An 18,201-nucleotide genomic window follows, 5' to 3' on the forward strand; every position below is an offset into this window, starting at 1 on the left:
GGATCAAGGTGGAGAGAGGAATAAATAGGCAGAGCACAGAGGATTTTCAGGGCAGTGAAACTATTCTCTATGATACAATAATGGTGGACACATATCATTATACATTTCTCAAAAGCTACAGAATGTACAACACCAAGAGTGACAGTGTAAACTATGGACTTTGAGTGATATGAGGTGTCAGCGTAGGTTCACTGACGGAAACAAATGTACCGCTTTGGTGCTGGATGTTGCTGTGTACGTGTGAGGTCAGGGGATATATGGGAACTCTGTACTTTCTGCCCAATTCTGCTGTGAATCTAAAACTGCTCTAAAAAAATAAAGTCTATTAAAAAAAAGTTTGAAAATCACTGGGTTAGAGAATCTGAATAAAGGCCACTGTAGCAAGAGCATAGAAATTAGAAGGATGGGGTGGGCTTTAAGGTCAGAGAGATAGGCAGAAGCAAAACTACGTAGCACTTCCAAGACCTGAAGGGAAGTCCATATCTTATATTAGTTATACAAGAAAGCAACTGAAGGTTTTTAACTTTTCTTCCTTTCTACCTAATTAGAAAAACTATTTTCTTCCTTAGGACAATCTTAGGGCTCTTGCTTTGGAATCCCTTCTTCTCAGAAAACATACATGAGCAATTTTCCTGTGTATTCAACTACTCTCTCTTCACTGAATCCTTCTGATTACATGTATATATACTTCAATCACTCTCTTCTTTAATAGGACCCCCCTTTCCCTTCCCCTTGTAACCAAAACTTTTGAAAACGTTGTATTTGTTAATCCATTTTCTCACTTGTCACTCATGCTTTCACACCAGTTTGTTATACAACTGAACACCATCAACCAACTGACTCTAACTGCCATGTATAGAATAATTCATCCAACAATAGCAGATACACATTCTTTTCAAATGCATATGGAACACTCACCAAGTTAGACCTTATCCTTGATCATAAAAGAAATCATAACAGTTATAAATAATTTTGGTTATAAAAAGCATGGTCTCTGACCAAAACATTAAACCACAAAAGGAAAACAAAACAGGAGAATTACCCCAAATGAATGGGAATTAAACAACATACTTCCAAATAATCCAGGGTCAAAGGGAAACCCTCAAAAAAACCTAGAACATATTTTGAACTGAAGAAAAAGAAAAAACAACATTGTCAACATTTGTGAGATGTGACTAAAGTAGTGTTTAGAGAAAAACTTATTACATTAAATGCACATACTTGGAAAGAAGCTCTCAAATCAATGATCTAAGCTTAAGAAACCAAAGAAATGAAATCCAAAACAATCAGAAGTAAGGAACTAATAATTATAAGATCAGACTCAGTAATGAAAGAGGCAATACCACTACAGAGCCTAAGCACATTAAAAGGATAATGAGACAATAATGTTCAAGAACAACTTTACACTCATACGTTCAACAACTTATATGAAATGAACAAATTCTTAAAGAAACAAATTCCAAAGGTCACTGAAAATATGTAACCTAAATAATCCTGCATCTATTAAAGAAATTGAATTCATAATTAAAAACCTTACAACCACCACCACCTCCAAATTCAATCCAGTAACATACAAAATGGATAATACATCATGCCCTAATAGGGTATATCCCAGAAACACAAGGTTGACTCAACCTGTGAAAAACTGATCAACATAATTCACCATACCAATAAACTAAAGACAAAAAAAACCATGATTGGGCTTCCCTGGTGGTGCAGTGGTTGAGAGTCTGCCTGCCGATGCAGGCGACACGGGTTCGTGTCCCGGTCCGGGAAGATCCCACATGCCGCGGAGCGGCTAGGCCCGTAAGCCATGGCCGCTGAGCCTGCGCGTCCGGAGCCTGTGCTCCGCAACGGGAGAGGCCACAGCAGTGAGAGGCCCGTGTACCGCAAAAAAAAAAAAAAAAAAAACCATGATTATCTCAATATATACAGAAAAAAATTCAATTCATATCCATTCAATATCCATTCATGATAAAAAACCATGAGCAACCAGAATAGAAGGGAATGTCCTCAACCTGTATTAACAGCTAATATGCTGAACTTCCCTGGTGGCACAGCATATAAGAATCCACCTGCCAATGCAGGGGTCATGGGTTCGAGCCCTGGTCCGGGAAGATCCCACATGCCATGGAGCAACTAAGCCCATGTGCCGTAACTACTGAGCCTGTGCTCTAGAGCCCGTGAGCCACAACTACTGAGCCCACAAGCCACAATTACTGAAGCCCATTCGCCTGCAGCCCGTGCTCCACAACAAGAGAAGCCACCACAATGAGAAACCCGCACACTGGAGCAAAGAGTAACCCCCGCTCGCTGCAACTAGAGAAAGCCCACGTGCAGCAATGAAGACCCAACGCAGCCCAAAATTAATTAATTAATTATTTAAAAATAGCTAATATGCTAATGATCAAACACTGAATATTTCCCCCTAAAACCAGGAACAGGACAAGGAAGGATGTCTCTTCTCACTACTCCTAATCAAAATCATATTGGAGGAAAAACTATAAATCTCTTAGAAGAAAACACAGGGGGAAAGTTTCATAACATTGGATTGGCAATGATTTGTTGGAAATGACCCCAAAAGCACAGGCAACAACAACAAAAAAATAGATAGACTGTATTCATCAAAGCAAAACCTTTTGTGCATCAAAGGACACTATCATCAGAGGTAAAGGCATCCCATGGAATGGGAGAAAATATTTCCAAACCATGTATCTGATAAGGAATTAATATAGAATACATAAAGAACTCCTACAATCCAACAAAAAACAAACAACCCGATTAAAAACTGGGCAAAAGATTTGAATAGACTTTTGTCCAAAGATGATATACAAATGGACAATAAGCACATGAAAAGTTCAACATCACCAGTCATTAAGGAAATGCAAATCAAAATCACAATGAGACACCACTTCATACACATTTACATTAGGATGGCTATTATCAAAAAAAGAGAGAAAGAAAAAGAAGTGTTGAGGAGTTAGCGACAGGGAGGGCAGGGGGCCTGTGCTTAGTTCTGGGGGAGGAGGTGGCCAGTTTAGGGTCTCAGGGGACAGGTGGGGGAGATGGCAGAGTTAGATGGGACTGGGGGGGTGAGGGTGCCAGGAGAAGGAAGGTTGAAGGGGAGACTAGATGTTGGGGGAACTGTGCTGGGAAGAGCTGCGTCAGAAGTGCCCACAGTAACCCGGGGGGAGGACAACACCCAGGTCTGGCTGTCGCAGCTGCTTGCTGGAGAAGGGGAGCCTGACCTCTAGGAGGGCGCCGCTCCTGTACAGAGCGTTGTGAACCCGCCTGGGGATGAGGCCTGGTGTTGTGGAAACTGAAATTAGCTTCGCGGGGCTGACAGTTCTGGCCCAGGGCGGTGGCAGTGCACCCCTTTAGACTTTTCCTCTAGGTTCCATGCTTACCTCTTCTGTGACCTCACTCTGCCCCTCCTCCTCCCTCTTAACTCTTTCGAGGTTACCCCTTCACTTAAAACATTGCTTCTGGTAATCTGTGTTCATCATGGCAAGCTGATGGCAGCAGGAGAAATGGAGCCCCTGTCCAGTGTGAGTCGTAGCAGTGCAGGAGGGGAGACCCTGGAGGAGGAGAGAGCCCGCCTAAATTGATGTCTACAGATTGAATTTCCAGAGGCTTAGGAGGAGGAGTTCCCCATTGTCCTGTTTCCAGGCCTTGCTCAGGAAGCCCTGTATTCATTCAGGAGACCATCCTTTAACGTTTTCAGATGAGCTTATGAGGGGGCAATCTTTAAAAGTCCAAAGCAGATGCATCCGGGGCCTTCAGCAGATGCGTTGCTTTGAGTGTGTAATCCGGGAGCAGCGATCTCTGGGCACGTGAATGCCACCAGGCACCTGTCCTGTTCTGGGGTGGAGGTTTTCAGATGCTGCATCTTCTAAATTCAGCCTTCTGTTGTACTAGTTTTGTGCTACGAACCTTGCTCCCAGAGGACTCGTAAGCTGTAGAACATTTTAACACGATGCCACAACACAGAGTGCTGCCTTGTAGATGGAGCTTGCAGATGCATCCCAGTGACCCTCTCATCTACCCGCCCGCCTTCCTGTGCATTGGTCGGAGGAATTCTTAGTGTGATGATATAATCTGCGTGTTGGGAAAGTGTTCAAGATGGAAATGCCTTAGGCAAATACTTAAATGAGCCAACTGGCAAATTGAGGGGGGTCATTGTACTGTGCTGGAGATACGAGTTGGTCATGCCCCAATTATGATAGAAATGGCAGGTCTAGTTTGGGCATTCCTACTAAGAAGGGAGTGGTCAGGGTACCGATAGTGATCTTTGATTCATCTTGCTCTATGTGTTTTTTAACTTCGATTTTACTTGATCAGATTTCAGAGTAATTTTAGTGTTCAAATGGGAGGACCCTGAGGTGAGGGGTGGTGGGGAGGGAAAAGCCTACCACAGGTGCTGGGAGGGGTGGGCGTGAAGAAAGGGAGAAGGGGGGAGGGTTGTGGTTAGGTGTGGGTTGTAGAGGGTGGGAGTGGTAGGGAATGTGGGTTGAAGGGAATTCTCTGAAAAGATCAGTAGGCAGAGCTCTGGGGAATTATATAGAGCTCATGGGCCAAGAAAATACTGGTTAATAGTAAATTGTTAATGCTAGTTAAATTATCGCTTGGAAGCAAAAAAAAAAGTCACTTGGAAACTTTCTAAAATGCTTAGAACTCTGCTAAGTGCAGGGGAAAAAGCAAAATTGCTTTGCTGCAAGATGGGGAGGACTGAAAAGGTAACTAAGACCTGGTTATTGGTGGCTTGAAAGATTGGTGTCAGAAATTTGCATCAGCAGGTTAACATCCTTCACTGCTTTCAAGCTCCTTACGTGGTTTATCTGAAGATGTGTGGTATTTGGGAGAGGTCTTCGAAAAGACTTTAAATACCCATATTGTGGGCTTTTAAAGTAAGCTTGAGATTTTGGAGTGCACTTAAGATGGTGAGATGTACTCTTCTGGGTTTTCACTGAGGTTTTGCAGTTGAAAACTTGAGCAAAGTGAAAATGCAATGACTTCTAAAGGAATTTTGTGTTACTTCCTGCCTTAAAAGCATATCTCTTCTTTGTGATAAGTATTAGAAACAGCAAGAGTTTTTACTTTTCGTCGTCATTGTAATAAGGAGAACCTAATGACTTGTGATCACTGTAAAATTACTGTAATATTTGGTAGCAAACAATCCATGTAGGCTTGCTAAGGTTACAGTTAGTAATCCACTGTATCTTTAGTTTTGAATGTTTGTGTTTTTTAAGTGATAACCGTATTAGAGAGGAAGCTATCAGCCAAAATCAGTTTGGGAAATAAGCAAAACTGGGGATGGGGAGGTGCTTTATTACTAGATTATGGTGTGCTTGTGAAAATTCAGGGAAAGATCTGAATTCTTTGTGATAAAGTAATACCAGTGGCTTTAAAAAAAAAAAAAAGCGTTGGTGAAGGTGTGGAGAAATTGGAACACTTGTGCATTGCTGATGAAAATGTAAAATGGTGTAGCCCTTGTGGAAAACAGTATGGTGGGTACTCAAAAAATTAAACACAGAATTACCGTATGATGCAGTAATTCCACTTCTGAATATATACCCAATTGAAAGCAAGGACTCAAAGAGCTATGTGTATACCATGTTCATAGTAGAGTTATTCACAATATCCAAATGTAGAAACAATCCAAGGGTCCAATGACAGATGAATGGATAAACAAAATGTAGTATACACATACAATGGAATATTATTCAGACTTAAAAAGGAAGAAAACTCTGACATATACTACAACATGGATGAACCTTATACATTATGCTAAGTGAAATAAGCCATTCAGAAAAGGACAAACACTGTACAATTTCACTTACAGAAGGTACTAGGGTAGTCAAATTCAGAGACAGAAAGTAGAATGGCTGCCAAGAGCTGGAGGTGGGGAGCAGGGGAAGTTCCCGTTTAATGGGTACAGAGTTTCAGTTTGGAAGATGAAAAAAGTTCTGGAAATGAGTTGTGATGGTTGCATAACAATGTGAATATACTTAATGCCACTGAATTGTATATGCAAAAATGGTTAAAATGGTAAATTTTATGTTATGTCCATCTTACCATTAAAAAAAAAAATCATACTGAGGTCCTAGTCAATATAAGGTAGAACAAAGAAATAAGGCCACATGGCTCAGAAATGAAGGAACAAAAAACTCTCTACTTGCAGATGACACAACTGTCTAAATAGAAAATTCCCCAGAATGAACAAAAGAGCTCCTAGATCTAATAAGCAATTTTAGCAAGGTCCCAGATCAATATGGTATACAAAAGTCAACAGTACTTCTGAACAACATGGAAGAGAAAATGTTTTAAAGAGACAGTAAAATTTACAAACTACTGCAGTATAAATCTAACAAAAATATACAAATTCTATATGCTGATAAATCAAAAAAGACGTAAATAAATGGAGAGATATACCATGTTCATGGACTGGAAGAGTCTATGTTAAGATGTCTATTGCTCCTTAGTTCAATAGGTCCAACGTGATACCAATAAAATCCCAGCAGGATTTTTTGTAGAAATCAACAAGCTGATTCCAAAATTTATATGGAAATGTTGGTTTAGAAGACTAAGGCCATCTTCTCATCTCACTCTAAACTCTCTCCCTAGACAATCTAATCCATAACCATGGCTTCAATCACCACCTCTACCAAATATATTTTGAATGTAAACTTCACTTCTTGAGCAGGCTTCATTAGAGAAGTAAATTTCAGAGACGGTAACTAACTAAAAAAAAAATTCAACAAAAAGACTGACTATCAGAAGTGAAAGTAGTTTGCTTAAAAATAGAGAATTTCAGAGAACATGCCAGATGATGGAATCAGAGTAAAGAGACTAGAGGAACGACTGCCTTTGTTTCAGAGACCCATAGTTACAAGTAATAATCTAAAATGTACAAATATTCTAAATATTTAGGCTGAACCATTTTGGTGACAGACATGTCGGTGTACCCTAGATATCACTGGCCTATTCTCTAAAGGCTGCCACTAGGCTTACTGAGGGCTCTGTTTGGAACAAAGCCTCCTTTGTGTTCAGAGCAACAGCAAAGGCCCCAGATAAGAAATTAAGCAATAGCTAAGAAGGCCTTTATTCATGTGGGAACGGTGGAATACAATGTAGACCACTGATTAGGTCATGGGTTTATGGTCCACAAACATCTTATTTTGAAATGATAAACTGATGGTAAAAAATATAGATAAATGTCTTTTAAGTTAGCACAATTTATCTTGAATACTTCTCAATGAAAAATACTGAGTTTCTAAATTTTCAGAGGTGGCTGTATTAGAAGACTTTGACATCTGGCTTAAAGTCACCTCATTAAAGCCAAATACCATTTTCACCCATTAAGCCACCCAGAGCCAGAAATACTCCACTTTTGAAATCAATAAACTCAAAAATTTCAGCCTCTGACCAAACTTCCTTTGTGGTCTCTTAGTACCTCTCACCTACAAACTGTCAACAATACCTCCATGGTACCCCACTCTACTTATCTTGTAAGTCACTGGGTCCTACATATTCTATTCTAATATTTCATTTCAATTACCTTACCAGTGACCTGCAAACTGCCTAGTCCTAATGGATACTTCCACATCTTATTATTTCTACAACACTTTAAATGTCACACCCCTTCCAACTTGAAATTCTCTTGCTTTCCCTTTTATGACATCTCTCTTGGTTTTCTTCTTTCTACTTTAATCATTGTTGCATTTAGGTGTCACTGATCTGTGAACTCACTGCATTATAACTTTTGGTTTACTTGGTTTTTTCTGTCATTGGACTGTCAAGTCTTTGAGGACAGGTATGGCATCTTTCAAATCTGTAATTTTAGTTCTGATAGCAGGCACCAAATACATTATTAGTGACAATTTAAGAAGTACATAATACATGAAAAGTGTCAGATTCTATAATCATTTAATTTCACTAAGGTACTGTTAAACTGTGAGGTCATTTGGGGGATATAAATAGACTCTGAATGCTCTTTTGGTGAAATTTCATTTCACAAGGAAAAATTCACAAATAACAAACTTCAAAACATACCTGTCCACTGTTGCTGAGATATTTCACACCAGTACTTTCTCACTGAAAGAATGTCCTTCAGCAATATGTTGCTACAATCAGCTCCATAAATGGCACCATTAGATGAATCTTTCACTGTCTCCATGATATAATTCAAGAGTTCTTGACATTTTAGCCTGGGTGCTCCTATTTAAAAATAAAACAAACAAACAAAAACATATAAATCTTAAGAAAAGTAAGTTAAGGATGCTTGGAATGGCAATTGTATAAATAATTCCATTTGGGAACTTACTATTAACTAACCTCCTTCTCATAAAACACGGATTAGCAAACTATGGCCCAGGGGCAAAATTCAGCCAACCACCTGTTTTTGGAAATAAAGTTTTTTGGACCATAAACATGTCTATTCATTTACATATTGTATATGGCTACTTTCATGCTAAAATGGCAAAGTTGAGTTGTTGAGACAGAGACTACATAGCCTGCAAAGTCAAAAACATTTACGATCTGGTTACTTTACAAAAAAAATTTGCCAATCCTATAGGATTATGTAGCAAAAACAATCATTCATTCTACCTTAATAATTCACAATTTCTGACATTAGACCTTGAGTGACCCAAAGTTTCCTGGTAGTTTTTATAAAAACCTGATTAGAATAAGATTATAAAGAGAATACTATTTCCTTTGAAAAGCAAAATTACTTCCAAGTCCTATAATAGCATTTATTATATATACATATGTAAAGCTATAATTTTTAGTTTTATTTAATTATTAGAGGTCCTGAAAATTCAGAATTAATGGATATATATATTTTTTAATGGAACTCTTTTTCTTTTAATTTATTTATTTCTGGCTGCATTGGGTCTTTGCTGTGCACAGGCTTTCTCTAGTTGAGGCAAGCAGGGGCTACTCTTCGTTGCGGTACATGGGCTTCTCACTGCGGTGGCTTCTCCTGTTGCAGAGCAACGGGCTCTATGCTCGCGCACTTCATTAGTTGTGGCACGCAGACTCAGTAGCTGTGGCTTGCGGGCTCTAGAGCACAGGCTCAGTATTTGTGGCACACGGGTGTAGTTGCTCCGCGGCATGTGGGATCTTCCCAGACCAGGGCTCAAACCCGTGTCCCCTGCATTGGCAGGCGGATTCTTAACCACTGTGCTACTAGGGAAGTCCCTGGATATATATATATTTTTTAATTTATTTAATTTATTTATTTATTTTTGACTGTGTTGGGTCTTTGTTACTGTACGCAGGCTTTCTCTAGTTGCGGTGAGTGGGGGCTACTCTTCGTTGCAGTGTGCGGGCTTACTGCGGTGGCTTCTCTTGTTGCAGAGCATGGGCTCTAGGTACTCGGGTTTCAGTAGTTGTGGTGTGTGGACTCAGTAGTTGTGGCTCGCGGGCCCTAGAGCACAGGCTCAGTAGTTGTGGCACGTGGGTTTAGCTGCTCCACGGCATATGGGATCTTCCCTGACCAGGGCTCAAACCCACGTCCCCTGCATTGGCAGACAGATTCTTAACCACTGCACCACCAAGGAAGCCCTGGATATATTCTTAAAGGTAACAAAAGTACATTTAAAAGTTATTTGTTACTTTCAGTAAATCATATTGCTGTCACAGCTGAAATTTTTCATATTTCAATATTAACAATCTTAAAATTGCATATAAATTTTTTGTTGTAAGTTACGAGCAGGGTGCAAGTCATTATGTATATTTGAATATATTCTAGTTTAGGATTTTTTATGATGAGACTAGTTATTTAGAAGTATGATAAATAAATATACACGGGTATAACAAAAAATCATCGCTTCTTGGCCTTTTGGCTAAGATCAAGTGTAGTTTCTGTTCTTATTAGTTTAAAAAATCATTTTTACTTATGGCTTATAATTTTAGGCATCTGGCTAATGATGAAATGCACAATCATAATATCCTCTGCTGTAACACCCTGTGCATTTCTCTCTTATAGTCTTCCTAACATTTTCTTAACTATAACATCTGTTATAGTTGAACAATATTTGCTTACTGGTTCCTTCCCATCTACCTCTTTTTTTCTGATCTCTGTTTCTTTCATCATACCTTGGGTACCAATGTTAAGCAAGTCTGGCAAAGTCTGGACATGTGTTTAAATTCTCATCAACCCTCCAACCCTTTAAAAAAAAAACTGAATAAGTGAGATGACACGATAGTAGCTCCTGGTTTTGCTCCGAGATTAAAGATGTTTAAGTTACAAGGTAAAACTTGAAAGAAAAAAAAGCCTTGAATAAAAATATCATTTTTCAACCATTTGAATAATCTTACACTGAAAATTTCATCCATTTATTCCTATAAACCAACATATTGATACTTTCATACATTTTTAAATGTGATCACGGGCTTCCCTGGGGGTGCAGTGGTTGAGAATCCACCTGCCAACGCAGGGTGTATTCCTGGTGGATTCCAGGTTCGACCCCTGGTCTGGGAAGATCCCACATGCCGTGAAGCAACTAAGCCCGTGCGCCACAACAACTGAGCCTGCACTCTAGAGCCCGTGAGCCACAACTACCGAAGCCCACGTGCCTAGAGCCCGTGCTCCGCAACAAGAAAAGCCACCGCAACGAGAAGCCCGCACACCACAACGAAGAGTAGCCCCAGCTCGCCGCAACTGGAGAAAGCCCATGCTCAGCAACAAAGACCCAACGCAGCCAAAAATAAATAAAATGAAAATGTGATCTCCATTGTTAATTTTGCAATAGAAGGTTTTTTTCACTTTAAAGCAAAATTCTAAGCTGCAAACTTTTCTGATGGGCTACAAATAGGCTACAAATATCTTTCTCTCACTCACTCACAAATTCTGTCAGACCATATTAAGATCTATTAAGAGCCCAGCATTAGTAGCTAGGAATACAAATTTTAATGGATGCAGAGCAAAAGCAGGTGCAAAAATATTTCGGTGTAGCTTTCTTCTGTCTATGCTGGAGTCCCTGCTCAGGACTTGCAGCTACCCACACAAAATGGCATCTCAGAGGAGCCAAAAAACTAAATTTTTGCTAAAGCCACTGTCTTTTAGACTCAAGTCTCATACCACCATTCTGAAACATCATTCACTAACAATCTATATCCTTCTACTTAATAATGTTTACCAACATTGGGCTTTTCTGATTCTTAAACTAAACCTGGCATCACAAAGCCACTTTCTTATCTGTGAAAAATAAACAAAGTTTGAGTCCAAGTCCCTAAACAAACATTTCCGCCACTAGCTTTTCAGCATTGTATGAAAACCATTTCCTTACATAAGCCTACTAGGATTCTGCATTTTGGTTCAAAAATTTGGCTTTTCAAAACTGTATAAGTTCAAAATGGGAGATATGTGGCTCATCAGGAGCAAAAAAGAACTTGGGGTTTTTTTTAATCAACTGTAAGCATGCTATTAGTTAAAGAGTGTGGTTCTGACTGCCAAGAAAGCTAATGTGATCTTGGAATGAATCAGTAGAAGTATAGAATAAAAGATATGGAAGTCCTGCTCCACTCCATACAAATAAGAATATGCCTATAAGATTGAGTCCCACACTTTAAGAGACAGGGAATTAAACTGAAGAATATTCAGAAGTGACACAAAAACTAGCTCGTATGAGCAACAGGAAGTAGGTCTGTTTAGCTTAGAGAAGAGGACTCAGGGGAAATATCATGGGTAACTTCAAATATCTCAAAGGATATTTGAAAAAAGGATATTGAAAAAACTGAGTTAGTATTTTTCTGTATTATCTCAGCAAACAGAAGCAGTAACAAAAGGAGACAGGTTTTCACTACTATGAAAACTACTAAAACAGAAAAGAAAGCCTCAAAAGGCATGTTTTATCATTAAGGCTACCTAAGTGCCAGGGACATATAGATGGGATCCAAGAAAAATGGGTAGATGAAATAATATTTTTTAATCCTTCTAAACCCTGAGATTCTATCATTCCATGCTTGTATAAATTCCTCCAAATATTTGAACCTATAGTATTAAAAATCAGTATATGTACTAGAAATTAAGAGTTAGCACTGAACTTTTATCTCACCATATTCAGACCAAACTCATGTAACAATAATCTATTAAGCCAAGTAACAGCACTTACTTTTATTTGCACATTTGATGAAGTATTTGACTAAGCTACTGATTTCTTGCATCTTTTTCTGCCTGGTGGCTTGTGTTGAGGTTGATACATTTGGTTTTGCTGTTCTCAGACATTCCATTTCTTTCTGAATATATTTCTGTAAAACTCTTCAAGAAAGTGCAATGTAATTTCAGAAACTCATTAAATACTTAAATTATTATAATAGTTTCAAAAAGTCCTTCATGCCATCATAAAGAGCATTGTTTAAACCACATTGCTTCAATCAATGTACCAGCTAAACAAAACAATTACATTTCTTTTTTAAGGCCTAAGCCCTCAACACCAATTTAAAGTCTGGCCTGCAAAGCTCTTAATCTGTAACCTCCAGGATTTTCTATTGCTTTCTTGCCTGCTTTCTCATTTTATCACTAAAAGCTTGCAATGCTATTAGGGGCTCTCAATTCTTTCTCAACTCTGTTACTCTGTACATGACCTATCTCTTTCCTAGGCAGTTGGTAATGTCTCTAGCCTTTAAATGAAGCCTGCCTATAAGATATTCATGATCAGCTGGGTACGTCAGGTGCATATTTGGCCTACATGATCAGCTTATGCAAAACAGTATTCATCTTTAGATAACTATATTTGTGGTATTTGAAATAAAGTAAGTAACCAGAGGAAAAGAAGTATATATTTTTCATGTTATCTACAATGATATTTGCAATAGTCTATCTAGTACCAAATAAGAGCTAAAAAATAAAATAGATTATCTGTTCTAAACGTTCAAGAACAATACTCATATTTCGCCTTGACTGAAAATGTTCTTTCAAGTTTATCAGTATTCTATATTAATTTAAAATATTTTATTCATCTTTCCTAAGTCTTACAATCTATTTCTAGTTATAAATGGACTTCGTAATTGAAAATTATGTCTTAATGTAAAAAGCATCAATTCTGTTTGCCACTCCAGTTCAGCAATGAATTGTGTCTTTCCAATGCCAGAGTTTTGTGTTTGTTAACTGCATTCATATAGAGTTTTTCTAAAATTCCTTTTTACTTTTTTATTATAGTTCAACATATGGCAGTTACTTAGAGAAATATTTAAATATGTCAAAGTAACAATAAAGGACTTGATATAACTTAATTTTATGCTCTAATTTGAAATAAAGTCTTATGAATGAACTGGTATGAATGAAATTCTCTCTAATCTTGAGTGAAATATGTCTAAGACATTTTATTGAACAAATGATTCAAAAATTTTAACTTTTTCTATATGAACATCCTTTAAAAATTATATTTCAGATAAATATTGAGCACCAATTTCCTATGCAAGGCACAAGGGTACAAAGGGAGCAAAGATAAATTAGACCTACATACACAAAAAGAATCACAAGAGAAATAAAAATGAAAAAGAAAAATAAAGACAGTAAAAAAATAATGGAATACCTAAAAACAGCATCCCAATTCAAATATTTCCCTTGTTTGGAATCTGAATGCTGATCTAAATGTTGAACGGTTTCAGGATCCTGAATCAGGCGCTTAAATTTCTCAACCTCTTTCTGAAAATGAAAAAAGAACAAAATGAGTTACCAATCACACATCTGTTTCAAGGAAAGATTAAATTTAAGTAATTTACTACCCTTCGTTCTGTAGCTCTATCATGTTCTAGTTGACGGCAGCAAATAAGCAGATCATTAAGTGCTAGACTCATGATTCAGAATTTCAGAAAACACATCATCTGTAAAAAAAAAAATATACATATGTAAAATTATTTCAGACTGTGGTATTAATATATAGTTAGATCTAACTGTATAGCTAGAGGCATACTATAATGCACAATGATTTTTCTTAATACTTCCATATTTAAATGAGATTTTCTTAGAATATATCAAAACAAAGCCTTAACATGCAAATGTGCGTTGAATGTGTAGCAGGATAAAAATAAGTAAGGTATAATTTACTTTATTTTTCTGAGACCTCTTCTAAGAAGAGGATCTCTTAGAGGAGAGACCTTTTCTTCTTCTAAGAAACATGACATTTAAATTGAAATATAAAAGATGAAAAAAAGGCAGCCAGGCAAAGAGTAAGGAAAATAGCACTTAAGGATTTAACACTGTCTGAACGATTTAAAAAGACGCTTTCTTTTTTTTTCTTTTTTTAAATTTCATTTATTTATTTATTTTTGGCTGTGCTGGGTCTTTTCTGTGCGTGGGCTTTCTCTAGTTGTGGCGAGCGGGGGCCACTCTTCATTGCGGTGCGCGGGCCTCTCACTGTCGCGGCCTCGCTTGTTGCGGAGCACAAGCTCCAGATGCGCAGGCTCAGTAGTTGTGGCTCACGGGCCTAGTCGCTCCGCGGCATGTGGGATCTTCCCAGACCAGGGCTCGAACCCGTGTCCCCTGCATTGGCAGGCAGACTCTCAACCACTGCGCCACCAGGGAAGCCCAAAAGGACCCTTTCTTATACGTAGTGACTTGCCACTTTCCTGAGCCAAAAGCTTAAATTGCTTATGCTTTGGAATGGATATGTAAGAGGTTATCAGAGCTAGTAAGCCTTGCCTAGCACTTACATCTCAACTGGCTTTATGGTTCTCATTTAATACATAAAAGTAGGAGAAAAATGATATTATTGTTATAAAAGGAAACGAAGGAAATTATATGCTATAGTGATATACCTTGCAAATGTCAAAGGTCAACTATATTTTATATATCTTAATGCCATTGCAGTAGACCTCCTCCTTTTAGATTTTCTGATATAATCAAACCTTCCTTTGATAAACTTAAAAAAAAATCTTTCAAGAAAAGCATTGTTTTAGTATTTCTGAGCCTTTTTACAAAGAAGCTTCACTTTTGTTACTATGTTTATAAACAAGGAAAAAATGTACGTCTGTCTATTATATCTACACTACATATATATCTCAAGAGGAAAAAAAGGTGGGCAAAGTCCTTTCCCCATCCATCCACATAAATTCTACTCAATCTTTCAAGATCAAGTATATTACTCTGCCCCTGCTTAATCTCACAGAATCTTAAAATTGGAACAAACTGAGAGACCATGTCCAATCTTCCTACAAAGGAAGAAATCTCTCCAACAAAATTATTGACCTCTCTTTAAACACTCTCACTTAGAACAAACTTCCTAGTAAGACTACCTATTTTATTGGCAGATAGCTCTAATTCTCTTCTCCATTTATATCCATAAGTCGTTCTGATTCTTTTACCCCTATAACAACCTCCTTTTCTATGCTGTAGAATACAGGTCATTATTTATTTGATTGCCTTTTTCATTTGATTGTATACCTCTTGAAGACAAGGACTGTCGTTTTTACTTTTCCATTCCTTATAGTTGTATCTAGAACTCCTCTCCCTTCTTGCTCAATCTTAGTTTAAAGGCTTCCTGAGTCAATAAGGAAAATAAAATTGGGATTCTAACCAATGAAAACACCTTAGCAATATCCAAAGAACCGTAAAGGCAGGCACCTATATTCTTTTTTTTTTTTTTTTTAGCGGTATGCAGGCCTCTCACTGTTGTGGCCTCTCCCGTTGCGGAGCACAGGCTCCAGACGCACAAGCTTAGCGGCCATGGCTCACGAGACCAGCCGCTTCGCAGCACGTGGGATCTTCCCGGACCGGGGCACGAACCCATGTCCCCTGCATCGGCAGGCGGACTCTCAACCACTGCACCACCAGTGAAGCCCAGGCACCTATATTCTTAATGTTATTTGTAGTGTGAAAAAAAATGCATGTTTACTGAACATGTGACACTTCCAAGAAGTGACAGCCCTAAACTTTTTTTTTAAGCTGTGGCTTTTCTGAACTTGCTTTTCCCCTTATCCAATTCTCAGAGATTGATTACTTTCAAGAAAACAAAACAGTTCAGTATTATCTACATAAACAGGAAATGTTCATTCACTGCGACAAGCAACAATATTTACTGGGCAACTACTATGTGTGAGGTGCTATGTTAGGGGTAGTTAAGACACATAATGAACTAAATAGACACAAATCCTACCCTCATGGAGTCATGACTAGTGGGGAAGAATGACAATAAACAAGTACACTGATAAATCAATGCATAATTCCAAATTGTGATATATGACTCAAAGGGAGCAAATATACATTAGCAATGGAATGGATCATTTTTTATAAACTATCAAGGAAAATGTATCAGAGGAAGTTACAATAAAGCCAAGATCTGAATGAACTGGTGCCAATCACAGAAAGAGTTAAAGGACCAACATCTTAGAGAAGGAAACTAGCACAGCCAAAGGGTCCCAAGATGAAAAAATGCAAAGTATGTTGGAGGAACTGAAAGATGGCCAAAGGAACTAGAGAGTAGACAGGCAGAGTAAGAGTGTCACCAGATAAAGCTGAATTCAATTAATACATTAATCCACAACAATTAAGGTTCTACTCCCAACCATGCAACTGGCATGGTACATGTTTCCTAGGTAACAGCTTCTGAACTGGAAAATCCGTTGTTCCTTTTCGGATCTCAACCAAGTTGGTCCCTTTGCAGAATTTGACAATGATGCTTATATACCAGCTTCCTAGATCTAATTCTACCTGTAGCATGCCATTCTTTTCTAACGGTAAGAGTGTGAAGTCTGTGGTCAGATTGTACTAGTTCATAACCTGGTCCTGCCACTTACAAGCTGTATAACCTTGGGCATGTTAGCTAATCTCTCTAAACCTCCGTCTTCTCAATGATAAAATGAAAAACAATACTAGAACTGAACTAGATCTTCAAAGAGTTACTTATTGTAAGGATTCGTGTCCATGTTTAACACTGCCTGGGACATAGAAGTTGCTCAATAAATGTTAGCAGTTATCATTATTCCCTTTCTGTTTCACAAGTCTCTTTTGATGGTTCTTTTTCCACCCACACCTGAAAGAACATCCTTGTCTCCTTACTTCTCACTGTATGTTCTCACAGTAGGATCTCATCCATTCCTATGATTTCAACACGTGAAAAATGCCCACATCTATTTCATTCAGTGCAGGACCTCACTCTTGAGCTTCAGGAACCTTTTACACGTTGTGCCTTTATATGCGTTTTCCCTTCTGTCTAGAAGGTTCCTATCACCCTCCAGGACAATTTAACACTGCAAGGTCTCACCGCAAACAGAATTGATTCTCCCAGGCTACGTTTCTACAGAACCTCATCCACTCCTCTACCACCACAATCCTCTTCTATCACATTTTCATTCTTAATACTAATAGTCTTGTTACTTATCCGTACCTGATAAAAGCAGCCACCAACGCTCTTGAGTGCTCACCACAGGACAGGATTATCACAAGGAAGACAGTACAGCGAGGTCACACAGCTAGCTGACTCGAACTCCGGGAGTGTGATACCAAAGCCCATGCTCTTAATCACGAGACTGTAGTTTAAGCCCAAACAAATTGCTCGCTGATTAAAACTACTAATTATGAGAGGGGAGAAAAAGATGATTACTCAAGCCATCTAGTTACATCTGGACACGGGAAGGGTACGCGCACGAAGGTTCAATTCTGGGCATTAAGAAGCAGCTTCAAGGCTATGTCGGCTGGAGCAGGAAGGGTGGGCGGACGAGAGCGATAAGGGCAGTGGGCTGGGCAAGATGAGGTGAAGAGAAGGAGTGAGTCTGAAGGCCAGGACTGAACGGCTCAGATACGACTGAACTCCCCAACGCAGAAGCCACTGCGCTGCTTCCGCGCCCCTACCGCTGGACTCGGATAGCCAAGGCGGAATCTCTGGAAGCGGCGATGGCCGAAGCCTAGAATCCCGCTCAACTCGCCTCCCTCACGAGCCCAGCCTGCTGTCCACGCACTATTTCGGCTTCCGGATCAAACCTGGCGTGACCACGCAGCGTGCGTCTCCGTCGGAAGCAGTAAGGCAGACGGGCGCCCGGACACTGTCTGCCCATGCGCGCCAAACGCTACAAGCTTCAGCTCCCAGCACTCGCACCCCCAAAACGACGGGCTCACCTTAGGAAACGCGCCTGCTCCTTGCCCGCCAATGGCGTGCGACCGCTGCGTTCGCCGCTCGCACTGCCCGCCAATGGCGTGCGACCCTGCCTTCGCCGCTCGCCCGCTAGCTCGAGCTCCGGCTCACTCGTCCCGCCTCC

The 18,201-nt window shown here is 39.2% G+C and overlaps 1 protein-coding gene and 1 pseudogene across 3 annotated transcripts in view; one reads left to right on the forward strand and one right to left on the reverse strand.

The window, feature by feature from the left end:
* The window catches only part of ATM (ATM serine/threonine kinase), a 140,176-nt gene extending 122,169 nt beyond the window's left edge, over positions 1–18,007 (reverse strand). For 2 of the 3 annotated variants that reach the window (XM_060018006.1, XM_060018007.1), the window contains exons 1-5: positions 17,334–18,007; positions 13,735–13,833; positions 13,542–13,654; positions 12,120–12,265; positions 8,053–8,217 (exon numbers count right to left, since the gene is read on the reverse strand). In XM_060018006.1, the coding sequence (XP_059873989.1) occupies positions 8,053–8,217; positions 12,120–12,265; positions 13,542–13,654; positions 13,735–13,806 (496 nt within the window). In that variant the 5' untranslated portion in view covers positions 13,807–13,833; positions 17,334–18,007. The remainder of the gene's footprint in view (positions 1–8,052; positions 8,218–12,119; positions 12,266–13,541; positions 13,655–13,734; positions 13,834–17,333) is intronic. The other variant, XM_060018005.1, reaches the window with a different exon arrangement.
* On the forward strand, positions 9,829–9,950 carry LOC132430389 (U2 spliceosomal RNA; annotated as a pseudogene).
* Positions 18,008–18,201: the final 194 nt, after the last annotated feature.

Source organism: Delphinus delphis, chromosome 8 (genome assembly GCF_949987515.2).
Source record: "Delphinus delphis chromosome 8, mDelDel1.2, whole genome shotgun sequence".
Classification (NCBI taxonomy): domain Eukaryota; kingdom Metazoa; phylum Chordata; class Mammalia; order Artiodactyla; family Delphinidae; genus Delphinus; species Delphinus delphis.